At 53.6% G+C, this 11,159-nt stretch overlaps 1 protein-coding gene across 1 annotated transcript in view; it reads right to left on the bottom strand.

The window, feature by feature from the left end:
* Window positions 1–11,159, bottom strand: part of SPTBN4 (spectrin, beta, non-erythrocytic 4) — a 78,872-nt gene that overhangs the window by 4,659 nt on the left and 63,054 nt on the right. The window contains 9 exon segments of the mRNA XM_010849331.1: window positions 518–591; window positions 1,652–2,277; window positions 2,850–3,046; window positions 3,400–3,484; window positions 3,579–3,717; window positions 7,252–7,496; window positions 8,775–9,014; window positions 9,016–9,156; window positions 10,168–10,372. Of these exon segments, the coding sequence (XP_010847633.1) occupies window positions 518–591; window positions 1,652–2,277; window positions 2,850–3,046; window positions 3,400–3,484; window positions 3,579–3,717; window positions 7,252–7,496; window positions 8,775–9,014; window positions 9,016–9,156; window positions 10,168–10,372 (1,952 nt within the window).

The raw sequence follows: 11,159 nt of genomic DNA, 5'->3' as shown, positions 1-11,159 counted from the left end.
GGTCCCATCTGTCTGCAGAGCTATCTGTCTTGGAGGCGAGTCTGGGGGGATCTCAGGGTTGGAGTCCCAATGCTTAAGGGCTCCCCAGATCTTACGTTTGGAATCCCTCTAGATCTTGGGGGTAAGGGGTCTGGTCCTATGGAGGTGGGGATACGGGCAGGTGGGTGTCCCATCTATCTGTAGGAGGAGGAATCTGGGGCTTTCTCTGTTTGTGTATAGTTGTCAGTAAGGACTATTGAGACCCCTGCTGTGCTTAGAGGAAAGGGTCTAGGACAAATGTGGGAAGTCCGGAGTGTGTGTGCGTGTGTGTGTGTGTAGGGCGGTAGGAATCTCTTAGGTCGGTGGCCTCATCTTTCTAAGGGAGAAAATTTCAGATTGTAGTAGGTGTCTCAGGGCCGCTGTCCATCCCGAGTCTGCACAGTTCAGATAGCGGGCAGGGCTAGGCTCCTGTGTTTCTGGAATCCTAATTCCTGCTCTGAGAGGGGCCCCCATACCCCTACCCATGCCGAGGCTCAACTTACCCCAACAGGGAGCCCTGGGCCTGCCTCTTTCTCCTGCAGTTGCTCCACAATGTCAGCCAGGGTGGCCTTCCTAGGGGCAGGGGTGCAGAAAGATTCACTGGGACTGGGATGCCTTCTCCTAGAGACCAGCCTGGGTGGCCGGAGGAGCCTCCACATCTTAGCCTGAGAGACCAGGTCCCCGTCCACTTCCGCAGCTGCCTGTCTCAGCTGTCTGCCTTACACACCACAGGTGCTCAGCACTGTGTCTGTGAAGTGGACGATGGAACCTCTCTGCCCTCTTGAGTTTTAAGCAACACAAAGACCAAAATGCAAATCGGTGCCTTCAAGGCTTTGAACACACCGTTGCCTTTTCCACCCATCCCCTAAGCTTTCAGGCTCCCTGGATTTGCCCCCTCCCAGCCCCTGATCACCCTCCATCATACTCTCCAGTGACAAGGCTGTTTCTTCCCCTGGACTGTGAGCCACATGAGAGCAGGGCTGAAGCTGACTGGGTCATTGCTCTCCCTGGCACATACCACGCAGAGTGGGCGCTCGGCCAGTGTTCGTGAAATACAAAATTTAAAAGGGGTCTGGAAATCACTGTCACTGAAACGTCTTTGACCAAAGGCCTCTTTCTGGGGACACGGCTGATTGAAGTGATCCACATGACACATTCTCATTAATTCTGGATTCTGAAAGGTCTGGGTTCCAGTCCTGTTTCACCCAAACTGAGTGACTTGCCCTCTCTGAGCCTCAGTTGCTCCATCCATAAAATGTGTGATTACAGCCCCCAGTTTATAAGGTGGAGATGGTGATGAAGGATCTTACCTTCAATCAGAGAGGTGATGGTTCCACTGTTAGCCCAGTGGAGAAACTGAGATGCAGAGAGGATGAAATCCTTGCTCAGGGTCACCCAGGGGATTTGATGCAGGGGTCAGGAACAACCTGACCTGAAGGGAGCCACTGCCACTGTGGGTTATTGAGCGCGACTCCTACCCTCTTTCAGCTTCTTTCAGTTTACATCCTGTACAATGGGTACCACGAATGTATCTAGGGAGCTATGCCATTCTGAGCCTGGAAACCCTCGCCTCTGGGCCTGCGTGACTCCAGGAGCTCTCCCTGTCCCCCTTCCTTCACTCCCTAGGGCTCACCCCTTGGCCAGGTCTCCTCTGATGGGCATCTCCTGTTCGCTGGACTCCTGCCGCTCCAACCGCCGCTCCCGCCGCTCCCGCCGCCTCTCCATCTGCTCGTAGCGGCCCAGGGTAAGGCTGTGTGCCACCTCGTGCTCCGTTGACTCCTGCCGCTCTGGCCGCCGCCTCCGCGCAGCCTCCTCGGATTGATCGGCTGATTCCTGCCGCTCGGGCCGCCTCCTCCTGGGCAGCTCCTCCGCTCGATCAGCTGACTCCTGCCGCTCGGGCCGCGGCCGGACCTGCTCCGCTGCGACTACCGCAGGGGCCCCGGGGGTCTCAGCGGCGTCCTCTGGTGCCGCCGGCTGGGCCGTAGGCTCCACCCTCCCCGGGACCTCGGGCAGCCGGTCGATGCGCGGCTGGAGGCGCTCCGGCTTGAGCTCCTGCCGCACGTACCCCACCCGGGTCCGCACCTCAGCCGAGAGCGTGTCTGAGGCCCGGCGGGCCAGCGGCTCCAAGCCCCTCTCAGAGCCCCCTGGCCGCAGCAGGGGCGCGGCCTTGGCCGCCAGTTCCGTAGGGTCTCCAAAGAACTTGCGCCCCAGGAGGGGGGTGGGCGGCTGCTTGCTCTGTTCTGCCTTGAGTTTCTCAATCTGGGGACAGAGGGGCCAGGCTCCAGTGGAGGGGCAGGGTGGAGGTGGGGGCTGGGAAGGTGGCTCTGGGTCGTCTGCCTCACTGCCCAGTTTATTGGTTCTTATCAGTGAAAAAGCAGGGTTGGCCAGAAGCTTAATTCCTATTTTCTCCAGCAAACACCTAGCGCTCATTTAATAACGGGTTAAATCATCACTTTCTGTAGGTGCCTTTCTGCTCCCACCCATTGCCTCCTTCCTTCAGGATCTTGAGACTTTTTATTACAATGATCTCGTCATTCTTCAAGTATCAGGTCAGACTCCTCCCAGGCCAGGACAAGTGCTTCTGGGCTCTCATGTTCCCCTGTGCTTCCCCCATCCTAGCCCTGGACTGTCACTGGTGACAGGTGACAGTCTGTCCCCTCTCCCTTCAAAGCTCGCTTTGCCCCCAGGACTGGAAACACAGTGATGGTCTGTCTCCGGCCTCATTCAACACAGCGTGGAGGCTGTGTATTGGCCCGTGTGTTTGTCTCATATAGAGAGATGGATGTGGGGCTGTGGGGGGTGGGTCCTGGGGCAGGAAATGGGGTGCTGACCGTGGTCAGGCGCCGCAGAGAGCTGAACCTTTCTTCCCAGGCTGCGGCCGCTTTGCGGAAGGCCTCGTGCCGCCGGATAAGCTGTTCCACTTCATCCACACTGCTGCCCAGCTCCCGGCTCTGCAAAAGTGGCTCCTGGGCTGTCAGCCAGGCATCGGCCACCACTGCCTCTTGGGCAAACTGGTGCACTTCCAGCACTGAGGAGAGACATTCAGGGGAAGGGTGCTGGGGGCACCCGGGGGCCCTACCTGGGGGCTGTTTTCTCTGGCCTTCCACGCCCCCTCTGGCTTCCTCCATCCCAGCCCTGGCCACTTTGGGCTTTGCAGGAAGGTGAAGGGCTGGGCTATTTCTGAGGACACCAGCTTCTCCCCTAGGTGTTGGGAGTCAGTGCCAGGGCAGCCCCCTTGTCCGCTTGCCCAGGCTTTCGTGTTTGCTGCTGGGGATCCGTGGGATATGCAAGCATGACTCTGTCACCCTCTGGGCATTTCCTGACATGCTGGGGCGTGATGTCCTGTGCCCTTGAGCCCCGTGTGTCTGGGCCCACACTCACTCTGCTGCAGCCACTCCCAGTGGCGGTCCCACTTATCCGACACTTCCTCCTTCCTGGTCCCCAGCTTGTCCAGCTGTGCCTGGATCTGGGAGTGGCAGGTGGTTGGGAGAGGCATCAGGGCTGGCCCCCCACCCCAATGGGCACAGAGGACAAAGGGGAACCCCCGGCCCCCCTCCCACCTCGTCAGCCATGGCACTCTTGTTGAGCAGCAGAGAGCGCCCCAGCTCCTGGCAGGCTGTCAGCTCTGGCATCCGTGCCTCCAGTTCAGTCTTCAGGCCCTGGTGGTAGTTCATGAGCACCTCCACCGATGACACGTCCCTACAGTGGGTGGCAGGTAGGGATCTGAGCCACGGGCCACCTCCCTCAACCCACCCCACATACACTTCTTGTGATGAGCCCAGATCCCTCAGGCTGGTGCTCCCCCATCCACCTCCCACAACCAAGTTTTGAGGGGCCAACCTTCTTCACTGATTAAATGATTCCGACTTCTCCCAGAGTGCTAAAATGTCCCACTTTGGTGATTCTGAGAATTTCAAGATCCAATTCTTCTAATCCTCTAAAGCTACACTTCTGAAGCTTCCACTAACCTGTGATTCTAAGTCTGTGCTGTCCCAGAGGGTAACCACTAGACATGTGGCAGTCAAGCACTTGAAATGTGGCTACTCTGATTTGAGATGTGTTCAAGGGTCAAGCAGACACCATACTTTGAAGATTTAGTATAAAAAAAGAAGGAAAAATATCTCAATTTTAATATTCACTTCATGCTGAAGTAATCATTTTTGGAGTACCGTTGGTTAGGTAAAGGGCTTCCCAGGTGGCGCTAGTGGTAAAGAATCTGCCTGTTGATGCAGGAAACTTAAGAAACACGGGCGATCCCTGGGTTGGGAAGATCCCCTGGAGGAGGGCATGGCAACCCACTCCAGTATTCTTGCCTGGAGAATCCCACAGACAGAGGAGGCTGGCATAGGATCGCAAGGAGTCGGACATGACTGAAGCAACTTAGCACACACGCACACACAAATGGGTTAAATAAAATGAATTACTAAAATGAATTTTCACTTGCTTCTTTTTACTTTTTCTAATGTGGTTACAAGAAAGTCTTAAATTATATATGTGGCTCACATTTGTGGCCTGTGTTGTATAATTATTGGACAGCGCCATTCTAAACTGTTATATGGCCAAAACAAATTCCAAATTTCTGAAGGTTCCATCAGTCAACAAGTATAGCCCAATAAGACTTAATATGTCCAGGGACTTTCCTGGCAGCCCAGTGGTTAAGATTCCACACTCTCACTGCTGAGGAACTGTGTTCAATCCCTGGTCAGGGAACTAGGATCCTAGAAGCCAAGCAGTGTGACCAAAAAAAAAAAAAAGATTTAATGTTGAATATGTTCAAATTTATTTCTGATCATCCACATTGTAACAATTCCTACCTAAGACTTAGTATGCCTAGAACAGTCTCCCTGATTCTCCCGTCTCCCGAACGTACCCTCCCCGAAATTCTCCACCTCAATAAATTCACCCATCATTCATCTGTAACTCCTCTTTTTTCCCTCAGCTCTGGAACCTAATCCATCAGTCAAGACTGGACATTTATAACTTTAAAACATACTCTGTGAAATGCGCTTCCCTGATGGTCCAGTGGTGAAGAATCCGCCTGCCAATGCAGGGGACACAGGTTCGATCCTCAGTCCAGGAAGATCTCACATGCCTTGGGGCAAATAAGCCTGTGTGCCACAACTACTGAGCCAGAGTTCCAGAGCTCACGAGCTGCAGCTACTAAACCATGGGCCTAGAGCCCGTGCTCTGCAACGAGAGAAGCCACTGCAGTGAGAAGCCTGCACACCACAGCTAGAGGGTAGCCCCCGCTCGCCACAACTAGAGAAAACCTGCAGGAACGAAGGCCCAGTGCAGCCATAAATAAATTTTAAAAAATCTTTAACAAATGTTTAAAAATGTACTCTGTGAAATGATAGGAAATCTGGTATCTGTTTTAAAATAACTCAGCTTAGGGTGGAGGGGGCGGAGGGGAGTACATAGATGAAGACTGGCCGGGTATTCACTGTGCACGCATGGGTTCTCTCTGTCACTGCTACTTCAGTGGAGAGTTGAAATTTCTCATAATAAAAAGATTTTTTAAATCATTTTTTCTTAAAATTAATCACTTCTTCCCATTTCTTCAGCCGCCACCCTGGGTCAAGCCAACGTCGCCTTGTGCCCTGGATGATGGCAGGAGCCTCCTGAGCAGCCTGCCTGCTTCTACCCTGGCTCTCCACACTCTCATTTTCCACAAGCACCTGGATTTATCTTTCTCAAATATACATCATATCACATCACCCCCTCCTCCTGCTCCAAACTCTCCGGTGGCCCCCATTTCACTCCAAAAAAGGGAAACTCCTCACCATGCCCAGCACTCAGTCATGTTGGACTCTTTAGGCCCCATGGACTGCAGCCTTCCAGGCTCCTCTGCCCATGGAATTTTCCAGGCCAGAATACTGGAATGGGGTGCCATCTCCTACTGCAGGGATCTGCCTGACTCAGGGATCCAGCCCATGTCTCCTGCATCTCTTGCATTGGCAAGTGGATTCTTTAACACTACCGCCATATGGGAAGCCCTCACCATGCTATTGTCCCTCTAACCTCATTTCCTACCACTTTCCACTCTCCCACTCACTCACTCTGTCCAGCCACAATGATCATCTAGCTTTTCTGCAAACATATCTAACCACAACTTACCTCAGGGCCTTTGCACTTGCTGATCCTTTCACCTGGAAGACCCTTCCCCCAAAACTTTACCCAACTCACCATCACTGCACTCACGTCCCCTTACTTTGCTTTATTTTTCTTTTATTACTATCTGGAATAATATTAAGTGTTTGTTTATTGACTTATCTGTTGCCTGATTCCTCCCTCAGAATGTCAGCTGCACCAGTCAGGGGCTTGACCTTACACGCATACAGTGCATGTGTGCGTGTGTGCTAAGTTGCTTCTCTCGTGTCTGACTCTGCAACCCTATGGACTGTAGCCCACCTGGCTCCTCTGTCCATGGGATTCTCCAGGCAAGAATACTGGAGTGGGTTGCCATGCCCTCCTCCAGGGGATCTTCCTAGCCCAGGGATCAAACTTACATCTCTTACGTCTCCAGAGTTGGCAGGCGGGTTCTTTTACCACTAGCACCACCTGGGAAGCCCTCTGGCATACGGTAGGCATCAATAAATATTTTCTGAGTAAATGAATGCAGACTCAAGTGCTCACAGTCACAGAGACAATGCTATGTATCCACTACTCTCCACGTCCTTGTTTTCCTGGACACACTGCTGGACTACATTTCCCAGAGTCCCTAGCAGACAGGTTTGGACCACTGAGCCAAAGGGATGCGAGTGCAGGTTTAGTCTCTAAAACCTCCGGTTGTATCCTCAGCTCTCTTTTCCTCATCTGTAGCTGGATGTAGAAGGCCCAGCAACTCATGTCAGGGTTAATGACAGAAGAACACTGGTTCCCAACCACTGAGGGAGAGGCTTCTGCTGCACACTCACATCAAGCCATGATGTGAGCAGTCAGTGCCTACTAGGTCAAGCCCCATATACACCTCCCCATCCCTATCCTGGCTTTAATCCATCCCATGCTGTGACACCCCTACAGAGGCAAAGGATGCCCTGTGCTCTGAGCTCGATGCCAGGTGTGACAAGGGGTCTGCACACATGAGGAGCCTGTAGAACAAGGCATGGCAGGCAGTGGAGCCACGCAGGTATTGGCTATGGTGATTTTTTTTTTTATGGGAAGGGGACTGTGGAGGGGCTGAGAGTGGCTGCCCGGAGGCAGGGAGGAAACCCGAGGTGGGAAGAGGGGCACCTGGGCTTGTCAGCTGCCCCAATCTGGCCAGCGATGCCATCCATCCAGGAGAGCAGGTCTCGGGCCTGGTTGTGGAATCGCAGGGCGTCGGCCGTGGAGCTCACGTGCAGGCGGGCGTCCTCGCAGGCTGCCAGCAGCTCCTTCCAGCCTTGCAGCACCTCCTGCTCCCGGCTGGCGATGGCCTCCGCGTGCTCGCCCGCGTACACCGTCCGCAGCTGGGCTGCCCCCTCCTGCAGCTGCCGTACCTGAGGGCAACATGGGGTTGAGCACCAGCCCTCCTTGGGGATCCAGGCTCCACCGTCTCCCCCACCCCCCATCTGTGGACTGGGTGCAGAGCCTGAAGAAGTAAGGAGCCTACACCCTTGAGATTCCAGTGGGATCCATTCCTAGCCACTGCCCGATTTCTTTTTGACCTTCGCACTCTCTGACTTCTTTTCGACCCACTACCGTATTTCTCTCATGTCTGCTGCCTAATGTTTCTGTGACTGACCTGCGTTCTGACTTCTTTTGCACCTACCGTCAGGTTTCTTTCAGCCCACTGTCTGATTTCTAGTCTGAGAGCTCTATTTCTACTGGGGCTGCCACCTCGCTTTTTCAGGCCCACCTCTGTCTTGTTTCAGACCCATGCGATTTCTTTCAGGAAACCCTTCCTCACCCTGACATCTGTTAGACGTGCTGTCCAATTGTTTCAAGCCACTCCCTATCACCCAATTTCCTTCAGAATCGCTATTCAGTTACTAGCAGGTCTCCCATCCAAGTTCCACTAGCTCTGCTGTGTGAGTTAGAGTCACTGCTCACTCTCCATGGTTTCAGCCACTTGTCTTCTTTCAGAGGACCATCATATTTGTGTCAGATTCAATCTCTCTGCTTGACTTCTCATGGTCTTTCACATCATATATATAAAATAATTGTCCAATTTCTACCTTCCACTAGACCTACAACCCTATTTCCTTCAGTTCTGTGGCTTGCTTCCTGTGAGGCACACAGCTTCATTTTCATCTGGTTTCTCAGATCTACCTCTTAATTCCTATTAAACCCACCCCCTGATTCCTTTTAGCCCTGACTTCCATTCATGAGATCCAACCCCATCAAATTTCTCCAGGGAAAATCATGTGATTTCTATCAGAGACCTGCGGTCTAATCTCTATTTGCTTTGCAGCCAAATTTCTCTCAACTTCCTTGCAATTCTTTTTAGACTCTCCATAGGGCTTTGGGTAAGATTCACTTTGCAGTTTTCAAGGGAACCCCTGCCCAACCTCCACTGGAAACACTCTGATTTCTATCAGGCATTCTATACTCCCTTTTTCCCCTGTCATTGTTTGATTCTGCACACCATGCAATCAGTCCATTTTCTACCTGCCCCATCATATAACTTCTCCCTGTTCTGTGGTCCGTTTTCTGTCTATTCCACTGTCTAATTTCAATGTGGTCTGCGGCCTGATTTTTGCCAGCACTGCTGCCCCTGTCCTTTGGCCATGCTGCCAGGCCCTCCCACCAGCCCCTCCTGGCCACCAGCCCCCAACCTGGGACACAAGGAGCTGCAGGTCATGTTCAAAGGCGCGCAGGGTCCGCTGCATGGAGCTGGCACTGGGTCTCGGCTCTGGCGGGGTGGTCAGGCGAGGCAGTCGCCTCCGCTTCTCCTCAATCTGTCCTTGGAGTTCTCGGGCATCACTGAAGAACTTATGCAGCTCCCGAGAGGCAGCCAGCAGTTGGGCCCGCGTGCCCATAAGCTCCAGCAGCTCAGCCCAGGCCTCATTCAGCCCCGTCCTTCCACTCGGCCATGGTGGCCGCCGCCGTGTGGCCACACTCGATCAGCTCATCCACCATCTGGTTCACGGCCGCCAGCCGCTCCCGCCCTGCCGTGCCAGTCTCGCTGGCGAATTCTGAGAATTTCTCCTGTAGCACCTGCCACCAGGGAGTGGGGGGGTGGTGGTGTGCCATCATGGGCAAAGTGCCGTAGACACGAGCCCCCTCCAACCCACCATCTTGTGGCAGAATAACAACACTAATGGTGACCATCAGAACAAAATATAACATCCCACACTTACTGAGAACTCACTCTATAGCAATAATAGTAACAGTAATAATAACAATAATAATAAAATAAGGTAGCTCAGATGGTAAAGAATCTGCCTACAATGCAGGAGATCCAGGTTCAATCCCTGGGTCAGAGACTCCTTAGAGAAGGAGATGGCAATCCACTCCAGTATTCTTGCCTGGGAAATCCCATGGACGGAGGAGCCTGGCAGGCTACAGTCTATGGGGTCGTAAAAAGTCAGACCTGACTGAGCAAGTAACAAGACCCCAAGAATAGTAACTAACATTATGTTAGGCTCTGTGGGTGTTCAGTACTGCCCTAAGTGCTTTTTTGGGGTCCCCAACCTCTGGAATCTAACGCCTAATGATCTGAGGTGGATCTGATGTAATAAAAATAAAGTACACGATAAATGTAATGCACTTGAAACATCCCGGGGCTTCCCTGGTGGCTCAGACGGTAAAGCGTCTACCTGCAATGCGGGAGACCCGGGTTCGATCCCTGGGTCAGGAAGATCCCCTGGAGAAGGCAATGGCAATCCACTCCAGCACTCTTGCCTGGAAAATCCCATGGACGGAGGAGCCTGATAGGCTACAGTCCATGGGGTCGCAAAGAGTCGGACACGACTGAGCGACTTCACTTTGAAACATCCTGAAAACATGCCCTCGTCCATGCAAAAGTTGTCTCTCATGAAACTGAACCCTGGTGCCAAAAAGGGTGGAGCCGCGGCTTTACATTATATTACTCCATCAGTGACTCAACAGAGCCATGAGGTGGTGCTATTATAATCGCCCTGTTATGGGTGGGGAAACTGGGGGCCGGAGAACCTTAGTAGCAGACACAGTGGCCCCTGGATCATGTTTATTCCTAACGCTGCTCACCGTGACATGCTCAAAGTCCTGGCCGAGCTCAGGAGAGCCGGCCACCACCTCCTTCTCTGCGATCCAGTGCTCGAGCTCGTCCACCTGGCGACTGAGCTGGTACAGCCAGTACTGCTGCTCCAGGCCCACCCGGCGTTCCTCGCCCAGCTCCTTGAGCGCCACGTATAGGCGGTCCACCTGAGACTGCCGCCGGCTGATCTGCTCGCTGAAGGGGGACAGGGAGGGGACAGGTAAGGGCAGGGATGGCACCCCCCCCAAAGACTTCCAGGACAGAGCTCTGAGCCCCTGCCACCCCCCTCAGAGCAGGGCTGTGTTTCCTCTGAACCTTCAGGCAGAACTGAGTCCCCAGCCCGAGACTCCTTCATGCAGGACTCTGTTTTCTACAAGTCTTGAATGCAGCCAACTCAGCACTTGCATCTCAGGGCTCAAGGAAAATTCTGCTTCCCTAAGCTTAATAAGCTCATCATTCCCTCTTACCCCCTTGCGTGCGCCCAGCCTTCCAGGCTGCGGTCCCACACCTGGCCCTTCTAGCAACTTCGGTGGGACTCCAGACCCCTTACTTGGTTCCCCAGCCAACCCACCTGACCTCCAGTCAGGATCTCCAGGCTCAGAAGGACAGAGGTCGAGCCTTGTGCCTCTGTCCCGGATCTCACCCCTGGGCCAAGCCTCCTAGATGCGGCCCCTACACTTAACCTCAGAGAGGCCACATGACTAGCAGTCCAGGAGGTCTCAGGCCACACCCATTCACTGTGCTCCAGGCTTTTCTGAACTCCCAGAGGGGCCCAGACACTGGGTAGGAAGAGAACCCTTCCTGCCCTGAGCTCGCTCTTCTCCCCTCAGTCCTAGACAACTCCTCCCACACACTCAAATCCTAGTGCTCCTGGCCCGACCTGTTCAAACATCCTTGCACAGCGCTCCTCCATGCGGGGACCCCAACCACTTGCCAAAATCCTAAAGCACCAGCCTAACCTTTCTATATAAACTTTATTTCC

The sequence above is a fragment of the Bison bison genome, unplaced genomic scaffold (assembly GCF_000754665.1).
Source record: "Bison bison bison isolate TAMUID 2011002044 unplaced genomic scaffold, Bison_UMD1.0 scf7180017864280, whole genome shotgun sequence".
Lineage (NCBI taxonomy): Eukaryota > Metazoa > Chordata > Mammalia > Artiodactyla > Bovidae > Bison > Bison bison.
Note: the sequence above shows the minus strand (reverse complement) of the source record. Positions and strands in the feature narration are given on the sequence as shown.